Here is a 27,535-nt window from a genome sequence, read left to right on the forward strand (position 1 = left end):
GCACTCTAGTTGGCGAGTTGATGCAGCAAGGAGCGTGGTAGTGCTGCGGTCGTGTAAGAGTCAGCATTTCTGTCTTAAAACAAGAAGACCAGTGTTCGAGTCCCGGCTGGGGCATAAATTTTAATTAATTTCTTCACCTTCCAGCATTATCGTAGATAAAGATGAGACTTCAATATCTCGGGGAAAATTAAATTATAAGAACTAACGAATGTGTTTTAAAGTATTACCAAAAAGAGTACACAAAGTAAACGACTGTTGTAAACTGCAACGTGAGGAAGATAACGAGCTAGAGTAAGGCAGATAAAACATATTTTACATAATGCTGTAATATATTTTGTGTTTTACAGTTCACTGATTACAACAAACAGTACAAATTTAAAATAATGTAATTGCTTAAACTGAAACTTCTTACAGACGATAAAAATGTTTTGGTATTTTTTAATGTTCATTTATTTTGATTTCATATCTCGTTCGGATTTTATATATATATATAAACCAAGCCTATAAATATGTAGAAAAACTTGTAAATTTTTGTTTTTACATATATAAAAAGAAGTATGAGATCTAAGATGCTAATAGATCTCTTTCCTGCAGCAGTCTACATGTAATTAATCTCCATACATGTTTCGTAGCAATACCAGGCCTAACTGGTTTCTACCCCTCACCTTAAAGGTGAGTAGCATTAAAAATAAATCTGCACGAGCTGAGAGTTTGAATAATCTTATGAAACTGGATCTATGCAAATATTTTTGAGGTAGTTTTCCATTACTGGCACTGGCCACTTCTGTTCTGTATTACGTTTGTATTACTGTGTTATTGTTTACATTTTCGTCATCAAATTTTCTCTTTCTCTGTAAATAGTGATACGTTAATAATTGTAAGCTTAATTGTTAAGTATCATAGATTTTTTTGTTATAACTTACGATGTGTTGAATTGACTTGTTAATCTGTCCTCTATAAATGCATAGTGATATACAAAACTGTGCTTTGTACAAGGGTTAATTACATATATGGTAATATAAAGTGTTAATACATCTATGATTATTGCAATAATGGCACCATATTTTCACACAGCAGCAATTTTTTTTCCTCGATCGGTTTTTGGTAGTGATATAATTTAGGTAAGCTCTTTGCAAGTGCCGTATAACGTATGGTTTACAGCACCTTTGTGAAACTGTGTTAGACTAGCGGTTACGGTAAGCTGCTTTAGTATTTCAACAAACGAAAAAGTATGCTTTCCTAAAAGCTACAAATCTAGAGAACTGAGGTATTTAAATAAATGGCTGTATCACCTACAACTTGAAGCCTAAAAACCATATAAAAGACTAGTAAATATTACTGAGAAGCCGTGTGGGTTGCTATTTCACACAGCTTCCTTCTTCCACTACACACACATTCACAAGCACACTTACACACGCAGAAACTAAGAATTAAGTACTATATCACAATGTGTCTTGTTCATGGAACAGCGTTACGTTCCTCCTAAAAAAAATGCACTTTCGGAAAAAAAAAGTTTCGCTCACACAAGCACTTTACGTTGAGCTTTTCCACTCGCACAATTTGCATTCTACGTTCTAAGTCACAAGCTAAGACAATGCTAGAGTACTAAGCGTTTCGAGAATGTAACAAATGACTATAACTGAGCTCCAGGAAATTGTGAGCTGGAGTCTTTGAACTATTAGTCAAAGCACTTCTCTGATGGGCTATATATAACCGAGAATAATTACGCAAAACATAGAATATTTTTAGCTCGTCGGTCTCTGGTACAGCGAGTAGAAATAGTCGTTGGATTATGAAGCATTCTGTTTAAAAAAGAGTGATATTGGATTCTCATTGGTGGAAAATAATTGTGATTCTTTGTTAAGGAAGAGATTGAATTACTTCCGGAAGGTATTTTGATGTTCCTTGTGTGCTGTTGTTACTAAAACAGCGCTCGATAATGCAGACTCTGAGACAGATACTATCCTAGGAGAAACAGTACATCCTCACTTGAGCACCTCATTTCTGCTGGCTATTTAAGAAATTTGTAGATCAATAAAATACATGTCGATGGTCTCTGTAAACGGTTTAAAAATTTTACGCTCGTCTCTGACTTGGAAATGGGCGTCTGCTCTGTGACGTTGCCCACTTATTACACCGCGTATCTCGGTGGTAGGTGCCGTCATCTTGCAGTAGGCAGGCGGGATGGTGAGGCAGATGCGCAGCTAAGTAGCTTCTCGTGTCCGTGGGAGCACCGGGCAGAGCCGCACGCGCACGGCAGCGTCTCCGGCTCGGCCTGTGGTTGGTCCCACCTCTTCGGCGGAGGCGTCAGCCGGCGACGGCGGCCCCTAGTGGTTGTACAGCCGGTGGTGCATCGCGTTCCAGGCGCTCAGGCGCTCCCTCTTGCGCGGACACCGCCCCGCCTTGCGCAGGTACTGGCCGTACTCGCAGCCGGGCAGCGCGCACTCCCCACTCTGGATACAACTGCAAGCACACATTAGATGAGATTAATACTTGTTCCATAGATCATGAATACCACACTTCGTAATGATGTGCAACGTGTCAGGCTAATAAAAGATGTCTGTACAAGATATTACAGGGTTATTACAAATGACTGAAGCGATTTCACAGCTCTACAATAATTTTTTTTAAACATAGCTGCGCAACAGCAACGGTTCCACGTAATAAGACCAAAAACAGCCGACCAGTTGTAATGGATAAAGTAATCTTTACCTAGGTTTCGACAGATTTAAATCTGTCTTCTTCAGAAGGCGGCAGTATTACATTAATATGGAATGATGTATCATCGTCGTTTTTACAAATATCTGCATAGATCCGTTTGGCCAAATTAAAATATAGCCCTGAAAATAGGGTTTGTCATGTAAATAAAAATTAGTACATGGATGTTGCAGAGCTCACAAGCGACTCAATTGTGAGCTCTCCAACATCCATGTACTAATTTTTATTTACATGACAAGCCCTATTTTCAGGGCTATATTTTAATTTGGACTAATGGATCTATCCAGATATTTGTAAAAACGACGATGATACATCATTCCATATTAATGTAATACTGCCGCCTTCTGAAGAAGACAGATTTAAATCTGTCGAAACCTAGGTAAAGATTACTTTATCCATTGCAACTGGTCGGCTGTTTTTAGCTCTACAATAACTTTATTATTTGAGATATTTTCACAATGCTTTGCACACACATACAAAAACTCAAAAAGATTTTTTTAGGCATTCACAAATGTTCGATATGTGCCCCTTTAGTGATTCGGCATACTTCAACCCGATAATCAAGTTCCTCCCACACTCGGCGCAGCATGTCCCCATCAATGAGTTCGAAAGCATCGTTGATGCGAGCTCGCAGTTCTGGCACGTTTCTTGGTAGAGGAGGTTTAAACACTGAATCTATCACATAACCACACAGAAAGAAATCGCATGGGGTTAAGTCGGGAGAGCGTGGAGGCCATGACATGAATTGCTGATCATGATCTCCACCACCACCGATCCATCGGTATTTCGATCTCCTGTTTAAGAAATGCCGAACATCATTATGGAAGTGCGGTGGAGCACCATCCTGTTGAAAGATGAAGTCGGCGCTGTCGGTCTCCAGTTGTGGCATGAGCCAATTTTCCAGAATGTCCAGATACACCTGTCCTGTAACGTTTTTTCCGCAGAAGAAAAAGGGGCTGTAAAGTTTAAACCGTGAGATTGCAAAAAACACGTTAACTTTTGGTGAATTGCGAATTTGCTGCACGAATGCGTGATGATTCTCTACCGCCCAGATTCGCACATTGTGTCTGTTCACTTCACCATTAAGAAAAAATGTTGCTTCATCACTGAAAACAAGTTTCGCACTGAACGCATCCTCTTCCGTGAGCTGTTGCAACCGCGCCGAAAATTCAAAGCGTTTGACTTCGTCGTCGGGTGTCATGGCTTGTAGCAACTGTAAACGGTAAGGCTTCTGCTTTAGCCTTTTCCGTAAGATTTTCCAAACCGTCGCCTGTGGTATGTTTAGCTCCCTGCTTGCTTTATTCGTCGACTTCCGCGAGCTACGCGTGAAACTTGCCCGCATGCGTTCAGCCGTTTCTTCGCTCACTGCAGGCCGACCCGTTGATTTCCCCTTACAGAGGCATCCAGAAGCTTTAAACTGCGCATACCATCGCCGAATGGAGTTAGCAGTTGGTGGATCTTTGTTGAACTTCGTCCTGAAGTGTCGTTGCACTGTTATGACTGACTGATGTGAGTGCATTTCAAGCACAACATACGCTTTCTCGGCTCCTGTCACCATTTTGTTTCACTGCGCTCTCGAGCGCTCTGGCGGCAGAAACCTGAAGTGCGGCTTCAGCCGAACAAAACTTTATGAGTTTTTCTACGTATCTGTAGTGTGTCGTGACCATATGTCAATGATTGGAGCTACAGTGAATTTATGAAATCGCTTCAATCATTTGTAATAGCCCTGTACATTACACAAAATATTGCATGACACTAATGTTTAAATTCCCCCCCCCCCCCTTAATTTATATCTAAAAATTCAGCCAATGAGTAGAAGGAGTTGTCATCTAGAAATTCTTTTAATTTGTTTTTAAATTTTAGTTGGCTATCTGTCAGGCTTTTGATGCTGTTTGGTAGGTGACCAAAGACTCTTGTGGCAGCATAATTTACCCCTTTCTGTGCCAAAGGCAGATTTAACCCTGCATAGTGAAGATCATCCTTTCCCCTGGTGTTATAGCTATGCACACTGCTATTACTTTTGAACTGGGGCCGGCCGGTGTGGCCGAGTGGTTCTAGGCGCTTCAGTCTGGAACCACGCGACCGCTACGGTCGCAGGTTCGAATCCTGCCTCGGGAATGGATGTGTGTGATGTCCTTATGTTAGATAGGTTTAAGTAGTTCTAAGTTCTAGGGGACTGATGACCTCAGATGTTAAGTCCCATAGTGCTCAGAGCCATTTGAACTGGGTTGGATTATTAACAACAAATTTCATAAGTGAATATATGTACTGTGAGGTTACTGTGAGAATCCCTAGATTCTTAAATAAATGTCTGCAGGATGACCGTGGGTGGGCTCCAGCAATTATTCTGATTACACGTTTTTGAACAATGAATACTTTTCTACTCAATGATGAATTACCCCAGAATATGATGCCATACGAAAGCAGTGAATGAAAGTAGGCATAGTAAGCTAATTTACTGAGATTCTTATTACCAAAATTTGCAATAACCCTAATAACATACGTAGCTGAACTCAGACGTTTCAGCAGACCATCAATATGTTGCTTCCAGTTTAACCTCTCATCAATTGACACACCTAAAAATTTTGAAAATTCTACCTTAGCTGCAGACTTCTGTTCAAAGTCTATATCTATTACTGCAGTTGTGCCATTTACTGTACGGAACTGTATATACTGTGTTTTATCAAAATTTAAAGAGTGTCCGTTTGCTGAGAACCACTTAACAATTTTGTGAAAAACATCATTTACAATTACTTCACTTAGTTCTTGGTTTTTGGATGTTATTACTGTACTTGTATCATCAGCAAAAAGAACTAACTTTGCATCTTCACCAATGTGGAATGGTAAGTCATCAATGTATATTAAGAACAGTAAAGGACCGCAACAGCCAGTCAATACACACCAAGTCATTCGAGTCTGTACATCGTACAATGATGGACACATTTTGCCCACACACACACACACACTACACACACACACTAAGCACGAAAGACATCTACCAATATGACTATAAGACACCTCTCCAACTGGAATCAAAATCCATGCAGCCAATGTTACCGCTCCAAAAATCTTACTAAACTGCAATCAATTACACAAGAATCTCGCTTGTCTGGACTCGTTGGGACTTGATGCACACACATCAGAAAAACTTTTGCATCACCCCACTTCCCAGATCTCCTAAAGACAGACGTTGACTGTGGATATCACTACGCATACACAGTCCCTTTGACTGTTCAAAGATGTCACTAAACCCGCTCAAAGAAGTAAACAACCATGCATTAGCAGTGCCTATTAGACGGAGGGTATCCGACAGCCTCGTGTTGACCGAGCGAGGTGGCGCAGTGGTTAGACGCTGGACTCGCATTCGGGAGGACGACGGTTCAATCCCGCGTCCGGCCATCCTGATTTAGGTTTTCCGTGATTTCCCTAAATCACTCCAGGCAAATGCCGCGATAGTACCTTTCAAAGGGCACGGCCGACTTCCTTCCCCGTCCTTCCCTAATCCGATGAGACCGATGACCTCGCTGTCTCGTCTCCTTCCCCAAACAACCCAACTCAACCCAGCCTCGTGTTGTCTGTAGTTAAACCATGTCTAGACGGTCAGTACCGGGGTTCGATCGAGTCCGCATTGTTACTTTGTGCCAGGAAAGGCTCTCAACAAAGGAAGTGTCCAGGCGTCTCGGAGTGATAAATAGTTCAAATGGCTCTGAGCACTATGGGGCCTAACATCTGTCATCAGTCCCCTAGAACTTAGAACGACTTAAACCTAACTGACTTAAGGACATCACACACATCCATGCCCGAGGCAGGATTCAAACCTGCGACCGTAGCAGCAGCGCGGTTCCGGACTGATGCGCCTAGAACCGCTCGGCCACATCGGCTTGCTGTCTCGGAGTGAACAAAAGCGATGTTGTCGGATATGGAAGAGACACAGAGAGACAGGAACTGTCAATGACATGCCTCGATCAAGCCTCCCAAGGGCTATTACTGCAATGGATGATTCCTACCTAAGGATTATGGTTCGGAGGAAACCTGACAGCAAAGCCACCATGTTGAATAATGCTTTTCGTGCAGCCAGAGGACATCGTGTTACGACTCAAACTGTGCGCAATAGGCTGCACGATGCGCAACTTCACTCCCGACTTCCATGGTGAGGTCCATCCTTGCAACCAGAACAAACAGCGCGGTACAGATGGGCCCAACAACATGCCGAACTGACCGCTCAGGATGGGCATCATGTTCTCTTCACCGATGAGTGCCGCAATCGCCGGAGACGTGTTTGGAGGCAACCCGGTCTGGCTGAACGCCTTACACACATTGTCCTGCGAGTGCAGCAAGGTGCGGGTTCACTGCTGTTTTGGGGTGGCATTATGTGGGGCTGTCGTACGCCGCTGGTGGTCACGGAAGGCGCCGTAACGGCTGTACGATACGAGAATGCCATCCTCCGACTAATAGTACAACCATATTGGCAGCATATTGGCAAGGCATTCGTCTTCATGGACGGTAATTCGTGCCGCCATCGTGCACATCTTGTGAATGACTTCCTTCATGATAACGACATCGCTCGACCAGAGTGGCCAGCATGTTCTCCAGACATGAACCCTATCGAACATGCCTCGGATAGATTGAAAAGGGCTGTTTATAGACGACGTGACCCACGAACCACTCTGAGGGATCTACGCAGAATCGTCGTTGAGGAGAGGGACAATTTGGACCAACAGTGCCTTGATGAACTTGTGGATAGTATGTCACGACGAATACGGGCATGCATCACTGCAAGAGGACGTTCTACTGGGTATTAGAGGTACCGGTGGCCACGAAATCTGGACCACCACCTCTGAAGGCCTCGCTGTATGGTGGTACAACATGTAATGTGTGGTTTTCATGAGCAATAAAAAGGGCGGAAATAATGTTTATGTTGATCTCTAGTCCAATTTTCTGTACGGGTTCCGGAACTCTCGGAACCGAGGTGATGCAAAACTTTTTTTGATTTGTGTAATTTGTATTACCAAAATTATGTATAATCCGGAAATATTCTACCAGATGCAGCCACTGCATTCCCCTGTAAGGCAGAAACATTTTGTCACCGTATATTTAATATTCTGTATATTCTTTTCGATTTATACTTAAATCACATCATTGTTTTTATAAAACAGATCTGAAGAGTATATACTTTAGGGATATGGTTTCTGTTCTTTGGGACATGTCCGAAAGAACAGACACCATATCCATATAAGTATATAGTTCTGGCAAGACCGACCATGACCTTCCTCTTCTGTGCCAATGCACACATATTACCCGAACTCTTACGGGACTTGGTTCAAATTGCTCTGAGCACTATGGGACTTAACTTCTGAGGTTATCAGTCCCCTAGAACGTAGAACTACTTAAACCTAACTAACCTAAGGACATCACACACATCCATGCCCGAAGCAGGATTCGAACCTGCGACCGTAGGGTTGTGCGGTTCCAGACTGAAACGCCTAGAACCGCTCTGCCACAACGGCCGGCTACGGGACTTGGTAAGAATGTCTTCCTTGAGTAATGAATGTGTTGCGTAGGGACTCTACGAGTGTAGTGTGTGGACATATAAGGTGAGAATGTGGGTCTCGCGGGGGGCGTGCGCGACATAGTCCTTGCAGTCGCACTATCCTTTGTGCTCTCGGTGGCTCAGCTGGATAGAGCGTCTGCCATGTAAGCAGGAGATCCCGGCTTCGGGTCGGTCGGGGCACACGTTTTCACCTGTTCTCGTTGATATATATCAACGCCCATCAGCAGCTAAAGGTATTAATATATAATTGTAATTTAGATCTGATGAGGGTCATTATAGACCGGACACCGTAGTCTGATGATATAAATATTTGTGACCAAGACGTGAAGTAAAGGAAATTTACTTTATTTTCTTATCACTGGTCAATTCGTGACCATGTCGCAGCTTGCGAAGCAGATCGTTGTTTATGATGCACAATCCGATTATCAATCATTTTACTAGCTTATAACGGGTAGTATCACGTTTCAACAATTTATGTAGAACTGCATGTCTGAAGTTAATTAGAACTCAGCACTAACTAATGCTATCGTGAGTGAAAGTGAAGAATTACATGATCTGCTGAATAGAACGAACAGTCTAATATGTACAGAATATGGATTCAGAGTAAATTGAAGTAAAATGAAAGTAATGAGAGGTTGGTTGGTTGGTTTGGGGAAGGAGACCAGACAGCGTGGTCATCGGTCTCATCGGACTAGGGAAGGAAGTCGGCCGTGCCCTTTCATAGGAACCATCCCGGCATTGGCCTGGAGTGATTTAGGGAAATCACGGAAAACCTAAATCAGGATGGCCGGACGCGGGATTGAACCGTCGTCCTTCCGAATGCGAGTCCAGTGTCTTACCACTGCGCCACCTCGCTCGGTGAAAGTAATGAGAGTTAACAGAGATGACAACAGCGAGAAACTTAACATCAGGATTCATGGGCACGAAGTAGGTGAAGTGAAGGAATTCTATTATCTAGCAGCAAAAAAGACAAACGACGGATGGAGTAAGGAGTAGATCAAAAGCAGACTAGCACTGAAAAACAGGGCCAAAAGGTGTCTGCTAGTATCAAACATAGGCCTTAATTTCAGAATGATATTTCTGAGAATGTACGTTTGGTGCACAGCATTGTATGGTAGTGAAACATAGACTGTGGGAAAACCGGAACTGATGAGACTCGAAGGATTTGAGGTGTGGTGTTACAGACGAATTATGGAAATTAGGTGGACTGATTAGGTAAGGAATAAGGAGGTATCGCGCAGAATCGGAGAAGAAAGGAATATCTGGAAAACATTGACAAGGCGAAGGGACAGGATAATAGGACATCTGTTAAGACATCAGGGAATGACTTTCGTGGTACTAGAGGGAGCTGTAGAAGGCAAAAACTGTAGAGGAAGGCAGAGACTGGAATACATGTAGCAAATAATGGAGGGCGTAGGTTGCAAGTGCTATTCTGAGATGAAGAGGTTCGTACAGGAGAGGAATTCGTGGAGGGTTGCATCATTTCAGTGAGAATTCTGATGGTTAAAAAAAAACAGACAGAAAGGGTGATGTGGGCTATGCATTCCTCAGAAGCCGCTATCAGTTAAAGAGAGGCAGAGACTTGTCATGTTCTGGACAGTTACTGCCCTGAGTGAGAGAGCAGAGTGAGAAGGCGGCAGTTTATAATGCTGGAGGCCGCAGAAGCCCTATAGTACGAACATTGCAGGTGGGAGGTTGCACTCAGGTGGAACAGGAATGATTTCAGAATAGTGTACCTGGAGAAAGGGCGTCAGCAGTGGGACAAGGCGAAAAGACATCGATTTAGTGGGGAGGACTGTGTGGGGTCGCAAACGATGGTCGCAAACTGACCTCCGAGGAATATTTTCATGGAAAGCATTAGCCCATGCCTCCCGCCACAAAGCAGAGACACGTATTTGATTGATGGAGTGCTAAGAATGTACGAGGGGAAACGGAAACCTCCAGAAAATCCTTCTATGAGCTTCAGGTGATTAACTGGTACAGTCATGACCCACGTAGTTAGAGGTAATGAATGGTGGTGGTTAGTGTTTAACGTCCCCTCGACAACGAGGTCATTAGAGACGGAGCGCAAGCTCGGGTTAGGGAAGGACTGGGAAGGAAACCGGCCGTGCCCTTTCAAAGGAACCATCCCGGCATTTGCCTGAAACGATTTAGGGAAATCACGGAAAACCTAAATCAGGATGGCTGGAGACAGGATTGAACCGTCGTCCTCCCGAATGCGAGTCCAGTGTGCTAACCACTGCGCCACCTCGCTCGGTCTAATGAATTTGGGATTCGTCACCCGAGTGCTAATGTAGACACCGCATGTCCAGGATGGAGTGAGGTAGGGCGTGGTGAGGCACTTCCCTCTGGGGATCGACCTAGAGACTTTGCTTGCGCGAGCCACAGGGGAGAATCTGACGGTTAGATTTTGAGAAGTGTTGCCTGCGACACACACTGATGCGTTTCTTTAATGGAGGAAACTTGAATCGAATTTCTTTTCCTGGACAGTGGGCAGTCAGAAACGTTGATTCCTGTTCTGTCTAGTAATGATGTAATTTCAACTCTAGGAGTTGGTGGACGGCAAGACTGCATCGACTATGTAGAGAGAGTACTGCAGGCAGGCCACGTACATAATCTACACAGTGGCCAACTCTCCAACAAGCAGATCTTCGGTGCGGTACAACTGCTGTCCATACTTCACTAGGCGATATTCGCACTCCGGTTTGGCAGAGGGACACACTCACAGTACGTGTGTTGACTTTCGTTTGCTTGTCCACTGAGTTTTTTCTGAAAGTGAGGATCAGGCTGTTCACCGCTGATCAGACTGAGCCAACTTCGTGTCCGTCTAATTACGGGCGATGAGGAGGGGGCGTGGTCTAAGGAAAGTCAAACATACAGAATGTCTCACCAGTCTCGAATCCAACATTGTGTACTTCATATTTATACAATTTTTAGCACTCTACATGTTATTTGGGTATAGATTATTTGTGATATCAAGTTATCAATCATATCTAGTAGCATCCCGATAGAAATGATTGGTTTCATGTAGTAAACTGTAGTGAAACTACAAGATAATACTGCGTTTTGTGGAAATCCCTAGGTGTAGATTGTAATTTTAATCGTCTCTAGGGATGAGAATTCAGTCGTGGAGAAACATTAGGCAATTACACATACACACACTGTATTTTACACACACCAAGGGGGTTTGTCAAAACAACTATTTTCTTTCACTTCGAAGCAATTTCACTTACGCTCACTCAAAACGGTACAGATTCTTATCTCCTTAAGAAACAGATCCGCACTGATCTAGTAACAGTAGTCTGCCTCCATGATACCTGCGGTTTCAACATAACAGTTATACATATACCTTACAGCAGCAGCTGTATACCGCATATTATCGCTTTAAAAGAAAAAAAAAGGAAAGTAAAACATGAAGCCGGATAACCCGGAAATCTGGATTAATGAGGGCCGGATAAACGAGATTCTTGTGTATTACAATAAGAATAACCCAAACTTCCTTCTATGTAGCAGTCTACAATACCAAAAATAACTATTAAAATATCCACAAGTAACACAATAAAATACCTTGTTCTGTCCATCAAAAATTTCCACCCAGTGCCTACCTACTAACCATTCAAAATAAAGCCCACAGAACACTGAAATAACTAAACTGCCGAACATCCAGGTCAAACCTACATCGTTCAAAAATACGAGCCCTTCTGTCACCCCATTCCTAGTAACGAAAGTGTTACACTGAACGGCAAAGAATTTCATATCTACCACACCTCATTAATCACAATCAATGCCCTTGGTAGCGAATGGTACGTCTTCAATCCTTAGGTAACTCTTTTACTGTAGGAGAAACAACGTTAACTTTTCCCCATTTAGCGGTCTACATGCACAATACAAAAATGGTTCAAATGGCTCTGAGTACTATGGGACTTAACATCTATGGTCATCAGTCCCCTAGAACTTAAAACTACTTAAACCTAACTAACCTAAGGACAGCACACAACACCCAGCCATCACGAGGCAGAGAAAATCCCTGACCCCTCCGGGAATCGAACCCGGGAACCCTGGCGCGGGAAGCGAGAACGCTACCGCACGACCACGAGCTGCGGACTGCACAATGCACAATACACAGTACCTGTAATATACTCAGTCAAAAACCAACAATCCAAAACAAGCGCACATCAGAGTAAAACTAATAAATGGCCGAACATCAGCAGTCTCTAACGACCATGCATACAGGACAGTCAAATTAACCTTCGAAAATGTAACTCATTCACATTCACCACACGCTATTATTAAGTGCTTGAATGGTAATCCCCATCACTGTCCACACGTAGATTCCATTATTCCTTCTGTAGCCATTTGTTCACCCTCATTTGTCTTTTTTTCAGCGATGGAAATTTCGTCGCTGCATTAAAATGGCGTAGCTATTGCTGGTTGCTAAAGACAAAGACATCCTGTTGCAGCTCATGAAATCGCCACACCTCCTCAGTCACCTAGTACACCTTTAATTCTTCTACGTTTTGCGTCACGGTGAACCCCAACATCCCAAAAATAAGCTCATCATTCTGTGATACACTAGTGTGCATTCCATCATAGCATGCTGCTCTTAGAGTGTGCCGTGGCCAAAAGGGCTCTGCTTGACGCGGCTATCATTACTTGGGTTGCAATGCCCCAAATCTGTCACCGAATGGACGCATTCTCATGTACTGACATAACATTTGCTCTCTTCTAAGTACTACTGAAAGATGTGTTGAGAAGGACGAGTAGTACGTTTCAGGACGACACGAGTTTATTACCTTGAAGAGGGCTACACTCACTCTCTACGTGAGTCCTACACAAACGCCGGCCGCGGTGGTCTAGCGGTTCTAGGCGCTCAGTCCGGAACCGCGCGACTGCTACGGTCGCAGGTTCGAATCCTGCCTCGGGCGTGGATGTGTGTGATGTCCTTAGGTTAATTAGGTTTAAGTAGTTCTAAGTTATAGGGGACTGATGACCACAGATGTTAAGTCCCATAGTGCCCAGAGCCATTTGAACCATTTTCCTACACAAACTCTACATTCGGCACTGGGACGATTCGTTTATTTTGCCATTTACATTTTTCTTTAGAGGTGACATAGTTCTACAAATGATGGCTTCCTGAGGTGTTAGCCCTTTGTATATCTTCATGTGATGCTCTCCTCTTCAACTAGTTCAATAATTTAACCATTTTTAAAGCATTCCATTTTATCTATTTACCCAGTTTCAGACCTGAAGCGAGTTTCTCCATTCTTAGATATCTTTCTGTTTTATCCATTGTCTTTGTCTTTAGCAACCAGCAATAGCTACGCCATTTTAATGCAGCGACGAAATTTCCATCGTTGAAAAAAAGACAAATGAGGGTGAACAAATGGTTACAGAAGGAATAATGGCTAAATAATTAGTTCTTCCTTTAGGTGAACGATGATTCTCTCCTCGCAGATACACATTCAACAACTGACGACTAATAGCTAACCAGTCACAAATGCATTCTTTTTCTTTTCGATTTCTTTGTCATTGTGGCCTTGCACCAGACATGAGGTGAATTAATTCTGAAACGGCTGCGATGTTTAGTGAACATTCATCAGAAAATAATGACCGTCGCTATACCTCGGAATACATCAGAGGACGGACATCTACATGGACCAGTCACATTAATATGACCACCGCCTATGTTCGATGTCAGCGTGCTAATAACAACTCACAGACTGATGTTGGCACCACCCCTAGTGAAGCTTATACACTCCTGGAAATGGAAAAAAGAACACATTGACACCGGTGTGTCAGACCCACCATACTTTCTCCGGACACTGCGAGAGGGCTGTACAAGCAATGATCACACGCACGGCACAGCGGACACACCAGGAACCGCGGTGTTGGCCGTCGAATGGCGCTAGCTGCGCAGCATTTGTGCACCGCCGCCGTCAGTGTCAGCCAGTTTGCCGTGGCATACGGAGCTCCATCGCAGTCTTTAACACTGGTAGCACGCCGCGACAGCGTGGACGTGAACCGTATGTGCAGTTGACGGACTTTGAGCGAGGGCGTATAGTGGGCATGCGGGAGGCCGGGTGGACGTACCGCCGAATTGCTCAACACGTGGGGCGTGAGGTCTCCACAGTACATCGATGTTGTCGCCAGTGGTCGGCGGAAGGTGCACGTGCCCGTCGACCTGGGACCGGACCGCAGCGACGCACGGATGCACGCCAAGACCGTAGGATCCTACGCAGTGCCGTAGGGGACCGCACCGCCACTTCCCAGCAAATTAGGGACACTGTTGCTCCTGCGGTATCGGCGAGGACCATTCGCAACCGTCTCCATGAAGCTGGGCTACGGTCCCGCACACCGTTAGGCCGTCTTCCGCTCACGCCCCAACATCGTGCATCCCGCCTCCAGTGGTGTCGCGACAGGCGTGAATGGAGGGACGAATGGAGACGTGTCGTCTTCAGCGATGAGAGTCGCTTCTGCCTTGGTGCCAATGATGGTCGTATGCGTGTTTGGCGCCGTGCAGGTGAGCGCCACAGTCAGGACTGCATACGACCGAGGCACACAGGGCCAACACCCGGCATCATGGTGTGGGGAGCGATCTCCTACACTGGCCGTACACCACTGGTGATCGTCGAGGGGACACTGAATAGTGCACGGTACATCCAAACCGTCATCGAACCCATCGTTCTACCATTCCTAGACCGGCAAGGGAACTTGCTGTTCCAACAGGACAATGCACGTCCGCATGTATCCCGTGCCACCCAACGTGCTCTAGAAGGTGTAAGTCAACTACCGTGGCCAGCAAGATCTCCGGATCTGTCCCCCATTGAGCATGTTTGGGACTGGATGAAGCGTCGTCTCACGCGGTCTGCACGTCCAGCACGAACGCTGGTCCAACTGAGGCGCCAGGTGGAAATGGCATGGCAAGCCGTTCCACAGGACTACATCCAGCATCTCTACGATCGTCTCCATGGGAGAATAGCAGCCTGCATTGCTGCGAAAGGTGGATATACACTGTACTAGTGCCGACATTGTGCATGCTGTGTTGCCTGTGTCTATGTGCCTGTGGTTCTGTCAGTGTGATCATGTGATGTATCTGACCCCAGGAATGTGTCAATAAAGTTTCCCCTTCGTGGGACAATGAATTCACGGTGTTCTTATTCCAATTTCCAGGAGTGTATAAAGAGTGTCGGGAGGACATGGAAAACAGAACAGTCGATGTCGTAATGCGGACATGGAGCGATTTATCTGACGTTCGAAAGGGCACGATCATGGGCTTTCGTGTCAAGGATGGAAGCGTTTTTGAAATAGTTAAGTTATCAAACTCCTCGCATGTCTCGTGGTTAAAGTGTAACGTGGAAGTAAAATGGCGCTCAACAAAACAGTCGCCGAGGCAAACGTGATGCACCAGGGGACATAGATGTCAGTGGGGAGCAAAGCCTGTGGAGATGTGTGCGAGCGACGAGACGTGCAACTGTTGAGCAGCTGACCGCCCAGATAAACCAAGCAGCTACCAACAAGATCTCCTCCTGTTCAGCGAATGTTGCTGCGTGTGGGCTTCCGGAGCAGGTGCCTGGTTCTTGCACCAATGCTGACTGCTATTCATGGGAGATGAAGGCTGGGATTTGCACGCCATCAGCGCAACTGGACATCCATTGACTGGCGACTGGAGGCCATTTCAGATGAATGGCGTTTTCTATGGTCCTCTGGACCCGTAGCTATTGGCGTGTACAGTGTGCAACATCTGAAAGCAGACACCCTGGAACAATCGTCGGATTGTTTTCGCGGCATTACCTGGCCCATCTCATCATTCTGAAAGGCACAATGGATAATCACAATTGTGCATTCATCCTTGGGGACCAAATCCACCCCTACAATAATTTTATATTTTCTCGGCACAATGGCATCCACTGAAACGACGATACAATGTGTCACTCAGCTCGTAGTGTACGTGCGTCATCTGAAGAGCACATGGATGACCACACTAGTATGGTCAGATGGGAGATAGGGTCGTCAGTCCACTTTTGATATCAAATTGATATGCAAATTAATTAAATTGATCAATTAATCACCCCTGTCCCCGCCCACCCTCGCCCCCACCCACCCGTGTCACCGACCACGCTACCCTGCCCACCTGGATGACGTCACGTGGTTTTATCAGCCTGCACGTGCACTCCAGCCCCCTTCTCTTCCTGCACCCCTCCTCCACCTCTCCCCGAACCTACCCTATTGGTGGGAATTTCGAATACTGGCGGGAAATATCGAATATTGATGGGAATTTCTTTGCCCCAGGGCTGTGCTGATGTCCCACCCGGGAACTGGCGGGAAATTAAAACTGGTGGTTCGCCTTCCGGGACTCGAACTCTGGTCCTCCTGGATGGAAAGCCCAACTGCACCCCCCTAACACAGTTATACCAGCAGAGGCACTTGGAATTGACGGGAAATTATAAAATGGCAGTACTCTTTCTGGACTCGAATCCTGGTCCTCCTGGACGGAAAGCCCTAGTGCACCCTCCTAATGCAACCCCCGCAACACAATTATACCACCAGAGGCGCTTGGAACTGATGGGAAATTAAAAATGGTGGTGTCCTTTCCGGGCCTCCAACCCGCATTCTACTGGATGGAAAGCCCAAGTGCACTCCCCAACACATGGAAACTGTCCAGATGCGGGCGAGGAGGGTTAGGTTAGTGTACTTTATTTATTTTGGTCCGGAAACTAACACAAAGATCGATCCTAATTAAGTAATTAATCACAAAAATTGGGCCTAATTACTCAACTAAAAGCGCAATACAACTTAAAAATGGGCGGCACCATACTACTATTGTTATCCGGCTCTGAAAAAATTACACAATACCACTTGAAAGTAGTGACAGACATATTCAAACTCTACCCTTCACCTACAAGCTGGTGGGGAAAAAGGCAGAGGTGTAAGATACTACCTTTATTCTTTTTGGTTGCAAATGCATTCAACTGATGAGATGCTGGCGTCGGACAGAGAGGAGTTTAAAAAGTGTGTTACCTGTAAGCATACACTATCAGAGTTTGCTACAGATGCCTGCACAAAAACCATCCTGCAGCCCAGGTAATCAAAGCCAATACACGCTATCACAACTGATGGTAAAAAAATGTCTCACTGTTGTAATTATAATTCAAAATTGTGTGAAAAAAACCGCACTCGTAATGAATGGGTCATAATACAGCACATGTACTGGGGAAAATCGTCGTCCTAAAGGACTGCAGAGGGGGCGGTAGTTCAACGTGCGTTCTCCTCAATGTACAATCACAAACTGCTGAAAACCGAGGCCCTCTCACTTCCCATCACGCCATCCCCCTACGCCCCCTCCCCCGCCTACCCCATCCATCCACTGGGAAGACACATGTTTCTTCAAACGGGCAGCTGCTCTGCAGAGCATCTCGCTCCCCCCACTGCCCCCCCCCCCGCCCTTTTTCTGCAGCTCTACAGCTGCAGACCTCACCAGGTCCTTTGAGGTCACTCGTGATATGTGGCATGACTTCAGGTGACACAAAAGGGAAATACAGTAGCACAACTTCTACCATCTGGAGAATGCACCACATGGTCCACAGCACACAGCTTTCCACCATATGACAACTGCCTTGAGACAATAGTGTGTATAGTCAACTAAACAATAGTAGCTAAAAGGACAGCTGCCTCAAGTGCAACTTGTTCATCTTAAGTTCAAATGGCACTGAGCACTATGGAACTTAACTACTGAGGTCATCAGTCCCCTAGAACTTAGAACTACATAAACCTAACTAACCTAAGGACATCACACACATCCACGTCCGAGGCAGGATTCGAACCTGCGACTGTAGTGGTCGCGCGGTTCCAGATTGTAGCGTCTAGAACCGCTCGGCGCTCATCTTAAGTATACTGACATAGCCGCCTCTAGTATTAAAAAAAGAAGACAAAATTGTAACAGTAATAAGTGTCTTCTTTCCACGTAAACAGGCAAAGTCCATTTTCTTTTAGTTTTATGAGCAAAATGGGTATGGTTTTTACGCTCGACTGCAGGATACAATTCTCACCTCATAATTTTGTGACGTCCAACGAAGTACACCACCACCGATCACAAATGATCAGCAGAGACATGTCCACCATGTGTAAAATCAGAAAGAAAATCTTTGACTACTTTGCTGCCAAAAATGCTGATCACCGCAGAACGTTTTTGGTTACTCAAAACCATAAACGGAGTAAAGAATAAGCGAGAATATAAACTCCATATATATATATATATATATATATATACAAATTTCGTTTCAAAAGACAGAATTTTTCTGTACGAAATTCCATATACACAGTTTGAACACAAAATATGGAAAAATAAATAGAGTAAAACATTTTAAATACCTAGGTGAAATTTTGGAGCCAACCGGAGGAGAGAAAGTTGCACAGAAGATCAGACAACAGAAAATGAAGAGAGCATATGGTATGACACATGAAATATACAATAAAAAATGCATCTCCTCGAACACAAAAATCAGACACTACTGCGCAGTAATTAAGCCAGCAGCACTATATGCTAGTGAAACGCTCACACTCCACACAAAATGTGACTTAGAAAAAATACTAAAAGAAGAACGCAAAATTATGAGAAAGATTTTAGGTCCAAAATTAACAGAAGAAGGATACCGGATACAATCAAGAAGAGCCACAGAAACTATATCAAACCTGGCAGCAGACATAAGAAGGCGAAGATTAAAATTTTATGGACATGTCACTAGACTTCCCCCCACACGACTCACCAACAGAATTCTCACTTACATAGAAAAAGTCAAATCAACAACACCATGGATTAGCCAAGTAAAATTAGATTTACAAAAAGCAAATATTGAACTTAAAGATGTCAAAGATAGAAAAACTTTTAGAAATAAGGTGGAAAAGTGGATTGTATTGTCGGAGAAGGAAGCACTAAAGAGACCAGGAACAAAATGGACAGAAGAAAGAAAAAGAAAACATGGAGAACGAATGAAAGAAGTATGGAAGAAACGACGTCAGAAAGCTTTGCGTGATCCTTCTGGGTCCATTCGCGATAAGTAAGTAAGTATATGCAATTTCTTTCAGCTTGTTGAACAAATTACATGGCCTGAGAGCGTCTCTTGGATTCAGTGTCTGTAAATAAACTGTCATGCACGTGTGTATTACAGACATTTAAGACAATCTTTCACTCCATTGGCTCACTTGTCGGAGAAAAAGAAACACATTCATTTTACATCTGACAATAACAAGCTATAATTCAAGAGAACGTAGGTGTTTTGTAAACTATGACAGGTCCCCTTTTACCACCGCAATGCTATATGATTCTAGCGTTTACGAAATAAATTGTGAGAGCCTGTCTCGCCCTGTGTAGGTAGGAGATTGAAATTTCGTTAAAAGATTTCGTCCCAATGAAAAAAAAGAAACTCCTGTCAAGAATCATTCCGTGGTGCCCTAGTCATCTCCTATACACTCTAGGCGGCACGTCATTGATATCAATTTGATAGGCTAAGTAATTAAATCGATCATGAAAGTCAGTTTCGATTAAGATTTGTTTTTCAGTAGTTGGATTACACTCACCAGGTAGGTCAAATGGGAATTCGTGGAGGGAAGACGATGTTCCTCTCGAGGAACACTATTGAGAAACGACAAAACGACATTTGAAGCTGACCGTAGAGGGATTCCATGACCAACACCATAAATTTCGTGGAAGAACTGCGCTATTAAAAACACTATCGTAGCGACTATGTTACCGTCACCGTGCATAAAAAGCGGTCTTGAGTCTACAGGCACACACACAAGTCGCTGTTAGCGTTGTATCTTGGGCATAAAATCGGGTCGTCAGTTTCATAACTGTGGTATGGAAATGTGTGACTAGGGCCTCCCATCGGGTAGACCGATCACTGGGACCAAGTCTTTCGATCTGACGCCACTTCGGCCACTTGCGCGTCGAATAACTGCGATGATTCTAAGTTATCAACAGGTGTTTATGAGGTACAGGGGGATGGAGTACGTCGCATAAATCTGCACTACAATCCCCGTGTATACATCTGCTTGACGGATGTCCTGTTTAGTAGGTGGCGGCATGATGTGTAATTTCACATGTCAAACACGGCTGTTATGCGTTTGTCTCTTTCTTTCTAAGAAGCATTCTCCATTACTAAAGATCATTTTATATACGACTGATGCAAGCATAGTATAATTTCTGAACCATGATGGGATGTGAATAGTAGGGGCTATACACCTCTGCAAAGCTATGCTGTACATGTATCACAAGGAATAGATGATTTGTGGAAGTAGTTTTTCATTTTACAGTCTATCACCATAGTTTATCGTAGAGAAACGTGCAAGGAGAATGTATGTCATGTGCTGGAAATATATTTCTTACATTCTGATAGTAACAGCGTTACATTCTATACGACTAATAGGTCGGAAACGGTATCGATTGGTTCAAATTGCTCTGAGCACTATGGGACTTAACATCTATGGTCATCAGTCCCCTAGAACTTAGAACTACTTAAACCTAACTAACCTAAGGACAGCACACAACACCCAGTCATCACGAGGCAGAGAAAATCCCTGACCCCGCCGGGAATCGAACCCGGGAACCCGGGCGTGGGAAGCGAGAACGCTACCGCACGACCACGAGCTGTGGACAAACGGCATCGATCTAACATTATAGTGTGTTTTAAGTGCAGAACCTTGTAGCAGTGCATGTGTTTACGTTCTCTCTTTTTCCAATAACTTCTTGGTAATGACCCCAGACACCAGAACAATACTTTAGAATTGATAGCGCAGTTGATTTACGTAAAATGCAACAAACTCTGTCTGTCTGGAGCTCCATCATGCATAGAAGCCACTCGTTTCGTGTTCCTAACCGTCAGTTATAGCACAACAACAGACTCATATCTAGTATACACCGATAAGGGGCGCTAACCTCCTCGGCATTCGCGCTTTTGGAGAAAGCTTGTGCTCCTGCATGGGTGTGGGACAGCAGATACAGCCTTGGTTCACACTGTTCCTCCGCGAAACGAGGAATGTAGCGGTCTACTTCTGGTCAGCTGCAGATTAAATCGGTCCCAGTGCTGCACGGAGCAATAGTCAGAAACAATGCGAGGAGATCTTTCGGTCCCTAACTTTATTTTAAGAATGCGAGAATGCCCTACGACTCCCATCCACAAAGAGAAAGATCGTAGATATGCACTATGATCGAGGTGCTAGATATATCTAGGTCAATGAATGAACGTACCGCTCAGTCATCTACTTACACTCGCGATGGTACTCGCAAAGTAGTGAAGAGGCTGACATCTTGGATATTCGGGAATCCAGCCGGATGTTCGCGTCGTTCTCACACGATATTTCAACAGCGTGCCTTGCTGTCTTCTTCAGGTGCTACCTGAGACTGATCCTTGGGTCGATCGAGTCCAGTATTTATGCCTGGGAGGAGCTGGGCGTTCCCTAATCGGTCCGCGCCGGGTCGAGTGTTCCATCTGTGGTCCACGCCCGCCAGACTCGGCTTCAACTGACCCCTCCAGTCGCAGATGTTCCGACTGCCGTCGGCGCCCGTTCTGGCCGTCCTCAACGGATGTGGTTATCATCTGAGGTGTGTCAGACCTGGTCTGAGATGTTGGGTACTCTATCTCCTGACTGTTACTATGATTTCCACTTCTGTTTCGTGCTGGGCGCTCCCTAATCGGTCCGCGCCGCGTCGTGTGTTCCGTCTGAGGTCCGCGCCCGCCAGACACGACTACATTGTCCCTCTCTGGTCGCTGGCGTTCCCTCCGCCGTCCGCGCCCGGCCTGGCCGTCTTCTGAAGTCAAGTTCATGATCTGGGGTGTGTCAGATCTGGTCTCCAATTTCAGACACCTTGTCTCACGGCTGTTCTCTCGGTCTCCACTTCTATTTCTTGTAGAATCCCGGAGTGTCCTGCGTTGAGTTTTCACAAGCTCAAGCGCTGGATTCCAGGCAGTGCTGATTTGGTATCCCGAGTCACGGTTGATTAGATTGTCTGTGACCTTAATCTCAATCCGGCTGGATTCCCGAATATCCAAGATGTCAACAGATCGCCGGGAAAGCATGAAGAATTACAGTGAAGAGGCTGTTTAGCGACGATACAGAAATTGGTACGCATGCTGCCGTATCACTGGTCAGTGTTGAAATTATGATAAAATTGCTAAAGTTGATCGCACTATCACCTATGATGCTTATTATTACAGTACATCGACGGTGTCCTTTCCATCCAAACAGTCCACTGGAACGCTGTTGATTACCGCGTAATGCTGACTGACATTGCTTGTTTGAGAAGGAGGAAGAGTCTTGGTGGAGGAGGCAACACCTTCCAGGGATGGTTAACGCTGAAACAGTGATCACGTGCATGGCAGCAATATGAGGAATCAATCAAATTGAACACAGCGCCATCAGCTATCCCATCACTGTGAATGATGAGTTTAAATGTAGAGGTCGTCAGTCACCTTTGGAGAGCAGTTTGGAAACGCTCCAGTTCCCCTGTGTTGTGACTGTCTTTCATTTCAATCACCCAGTGTGTGGATGTGTTGTGGGATCAGCAGCACCAACATGATTTACACCATGCGATATCTAGTTTTCTGGGGAGCCAATGGACTAAGACGTGTTAATGTCAGCTTAGAACCTGACACAGATGTCGAAGTCGTGGCAGAAAAAAAAAATGTATGGCAGTGTACAAAGCGTTTGACAGCAGGGAAAGTGGTGTATCAAACAACGAAACAGGGAGCCTCTCCTGCAACTGATAACCTGTGGGAGATGGTTCTCGTACAATAGAGGTGATAAAACCTTACACCAGTCTGTGCAAGCGACATCGATCACTGGCATCCTGTTCCAATGGATAAATACCTGTATATTTAATAGGATCGCCGCGTATGCTCGATGCCGGCATGTAGACGGTATTCGTTTTAGATATATTGGAAGAGAGAGATGTGGTAAAAATACACTCCTGGAAATGGAAAAAAGAACACATTGACACCGGTGTGTCAGACCCACCATACTTGCTCCGGACACTGCGAGAGGGCTGTACAAGCAATGATCACACGCACGGCACAGCGGACACACCAGGAACCGCGGTGTTGGCCGTCGAATGGCGCTAGCTGCGCAGCATTTGTGCACCGCCGCCGTCAGTGTCAGCCAGTTTGCCGTGGCATACGGAGCTCCATCGCAGTATTTAACACTGGTAGCACGCCGCGACAGCGTGGACGTGAACCGTATGTGCAGTTGACGGACTTTGAGCAAGGGCGTATAGTGGGCATGCGGGAGCCCGGGTGGACGTACCGCCGAATTGCTCAACACGTAGGGCGTGAGGTCTCCACAGTACATCGATGTTGTCGCCAGTGGTCGCCGGAAGGTGCACGTGCCCGTCGACCTGGGACCGGGCCGCAGCGACGCACGGATGCACGCCAAGACCGTAGGATCCTACGCAGTGCCGTAGGGGACCGCACCGCCACTTCCCAGCAAATTAGGGACACTGTTGCTCCTGGGGTATCGGCGAGGACCATTCGCAACCGTCTCCATGAAGCTGGGCTACGGTCCCGCACACCGTTAGGCCGTCTTCCGCTCACGCCCCAACATCGTGCAGCCCGCCTCCAGTGGTGTCGCGACAGGCGTGAATGGAGGGACGAATGGAGACGTGTCGTCTTCAGCGATGAGAGTCGCTTCTGCCTTGGTGCCAATGATGGTCGTATGCGTGTTTGGCGCCGTGCAGGTGAGCGCCACAATCAGGACTGCATACGACCGAGGCACACAGGGCCAACACCCGGCATCATGGTGTGGGGAGCGATCTCCTACACTGGCCGTACACCACTGGTGATCGTCGAGGGGACACTGAATAGTGCACGGTACATCCAAACCGTCATCGAACCCATCGTTCTACCATTCCTAGACCGGCAAGGGAACTTGCTGTTCCAACAGGACAATGCACGTCCCCATGTATCCCGTGCCACCCAACGTGCTCTAGAAGGTGTAAGTCAACTACCGTGGCCAGCAAGATCTCCGGATCTGTCCCCCATTGAGCATGTTTGGGACTGGATGAAGCGTCGTCTCACGCGGTCTGCACGTCCAGCACGAACGCTGGTCCAACTGAGGCGCCAGGTGGAAATGGCATGGCAAGCCGTTCCACAGGACTACATCCAGCATCTCTACGATCGTCTCCATGGGAGAATAGCAGCCTGCATTGCTGCGAAAGGTGGATATACACTGTACTAGTGCCGACATTGTGCATGCTGTGTTGCCTGTGTCTATGTGCCTGTGGTTCTGTCAGTGTGATCATGTGATGTATCTGACCCCAGGAATGTGTCAATAAAGTTTCCCCTTCTGGGACAATGAATTCACGGTGTTCTTATTTCAATTTCCAGGAGTGTATATTGGATGAAGTTAGCGGAGCTTTTATAGTTCTTAAATTTTCGCTGTTGGATGGCGCATTATAAAGATGATAGAATGTTTGGGTGATAGGTGTGAATGGACCCTGAGGGACGTGGATCTGCTTCGGTCTGCATTACCTGTATGATGTTAAGTCTTCCCAATTTTCCCAGTAAGAGACGCCACCGTAACTGTTTGTACTGTCTTTTATACTACGTAGTGTTGCAGAAGGAGGCTTCGTTTGGCGCTAACCGTACACAACGTACACGGGTGGTGGAGCTGCGACAACGTGTTTCCATTTCCACCGAGTGGTCAAAACACGGTCCTATAGCATTACCTCAGCTCACTGTGTTTCTACAAGGGTTGCAGCATGTGGTAGATATAGCTCTCTCCGACTTCTGGGTATAATTGATCTCGCTAACAACTGCAGTCTGTATTATAGCACATTATTCCATATCAACTGTGGCTTTCTCATCCAGAGCATCCACTGGGTATGCTGATGATTACTGCATAATGACTGACTGATACCGCTCGGCTGAGATGGAGAGAGCCTTGTCAGAACACTGGATATCTGCTACTTGTCGCCGAGGAGCCTGGGATAAAATGTAGAGGTCATCACCGCCATACAGTTGTTTGGTAGTTTTCCTCAATGCTACAGACTGGTCCTATTTCCATATGGTGCTATGCCCTCCACATGTTTTTTTTTTTTTTTCACCAATAAGGTGACAGTACCTCTTTATTTGTACTACCCCATGCGTGTTGAGAACAGCACCGTCCGGCGATGGTCAACACCGGAACAGTAATGATGTACATGACTACGAAATGAAGGAACAATGATTTTCGAAATGGAAATGGAACACCGCTACCCTGTCAATGGGGAAGATGAGATTAACTGTACAGGACTTCGCCTTCGAATAGCTGTTGGAAGCGCTCTACAATGCCACAAACTCTTTCAGTTTCCATATGCTGCGATGTCTTCCACATTTTTGTCAATGAGAAACATCTCCTCTGTGCTTTATTTCTATCAGCATGTGTTGTGGTAGCTGTACAGCTTATTCCATGCAATGTTCAGCTTTCTGTGAGAGCCAGAAGACTGAAATGTGTTAATGACAGTTTAGCAGCAGCTGACATGGATGTCTAAGTCATGGTAGAAAAAAAAAAAAAACAAAGTGTATCACGATGTACACTGATTGGGTTTGTTACAACCGAAAAAACAATGTATTAAACTGCTTATGAAGGGACAATACAGGAACCCTCTCATGTGATTGATAGTCTGTTGGATATGGTCATCCTACAGTGCAGGCGATGAAACTTTACACCGGTAAATTGTTGGTAAGGCGGGTGCCAGGTAGAGATTCATTGGGAGAGTCCTTAGAAAATGTAGTCCATCAACAAAGGAGGTGGCTTACAAAACACTCGTTCGACCTATACTTGAGTATTGTGCATCAGTGTGGGATCCGTACCAGATCGGGTTGACAGAGGAAATAGAGAAGATCCAAAGAAGAGCGGCGCGTTTCGTCACAGGGTTATTTGGTAACCGTGATAGCGTTACGGAGATGTTTAGCAAACTCAAGTGGCAGACTCTGCAAGAGAGGCGCTCTGCATCGCGGTGTGCCTTGCTCGCCAGGTTTCGAGAGGGTGCGTTTCTGGATGAGGTATCGAATATATTGCTTCCCCCTACTTATACCTCCCGATGAGATCACGAATGTAAAATTAGAGAGATTAGAGCGCGCACGGAGGCTTTCAGACAGTCGTTCTTCCCGCGAACCATACGCGACTGGAACAGGAAAGGGAGGTAATGACAGTGGCACGTAAAGTGCCCTCCGCCACACACCGTTGGGTGGCTTGCGGAGTATAAATGTAGATGTAGATGTAGATGTCTGTGGAAGTGAGTTCGATCATGACCAAGATGCACAGGGACTGTCTAAAAAATAGAGCTGGAGATTTTGCTGTATGGGATCCTTAACATAGAGGTTCGAAAAAGGTGACTCGTTTCGAGATATGAGAGTGGCACGAGTATGATTCACCAGTGGCTGTATTCATTAAAAGACGTCTCTATTAGATATAAATAGGTGGTTGAATGGCTAGGCTTGATTCCAAATCGCAGACATCATTTCTTCCCGAAAGCGTAACACTACCAGCAACTCATGTGTGTGCCTATAGACTCAAGACCGCTTTTTATGCACGGTGACGGTAACATAGTCGCTACGAACGTTTTTTTAATAGCGCAGTTCTTACGCGAAATGTAAGGCGCGGACAGTAGAATCCCTCTGCGGTCAGCTTCAGATGTCATTTCTCAATTGTGTTCCTTGAAAGGAACATCGTCTTCCCTCCACGGATTTCCATTTGACCTACCTGGTGAGAGTAATCCGAACTAAAATAAATAAATAAAATTCGCTACGCAAACAAACTTTTATGATCAACTTAATTACTTAGCCTATCAAAGTGATACCAATGACGTACCGCCTAGTGTGTGCAGGAGATGGCTAGGGCACGGCGGAATGATTGTTGACAAGTGTTTCTTTCTTCTTCGTTGCGGCGATAACTTTTAACAATTTTAATCTTCCACCTACACAGGGCGAGACAGGCTCTCACGATTTGTTTCGTAAACGCTAGTATGATATAGCGTTGCGTTGGTAAAAGGGGACCTGTCATAGTGTACAAAACAGCTACGTTCTCTTGAATTATAGCTTCTTGTTGTCAGACGTAAAATGAATGTGTTTTTTCTTCTGACATGTGAGCCAACTGTGTAGAAGGTTCTCTGAAATGTTTGTAATACGCACTTGCATGACAGGATATTTGCAAACACTGAATGCGAGACACGCTCTCAGGTCGAGTAATTTGTTCGAGTTCAAATAAATTGTTTAATACAGATTTTTTTCTTTGGAG

At 45.4% G+C, this 27,535-nt stretch overlaps 1 protein-coding gene across 1 annotated transcript in view; it reads right to left on the reverse strand.

Annotated features, from left to right (window-relative positions):
* Positions 1–351: 351 nt before the first annotated feature.
* LOC126092161 (uncharacterized) overlaps positions 352–27,535 on the reverse strand; it is a 1,357,798-nt gene continuing 1,330,614 nt past the window's right edge. Inside the window, exon 6 of the mRNA XM_049907632.1 lies at positions 352–2,463. Within this exon, the coding sequence (XP_049763589.1) occupies positions 2,328–2,463 (136 nt within the window). The 3' untranslated portion in view covers positions 352–2,327. The remainder of the gene's footprint in view (positions 2,464–27,535) is intronic.

This window comes from Schistocerca cancellata, chromosome 7 (assembly GCF_023864275.1).
Source record: "Schistocerca cancellata isolate TAMUIC-IGC-003103 chromosome 7, iqSchCanc2.1, whole genome shotgun sequence".
Lineage (NCBI taxonomy): Eukaryota > Metazoa > Arthropoda > Insecta > Orthoptera > Acrididae > Schistocerca > Schistocerca cancellata.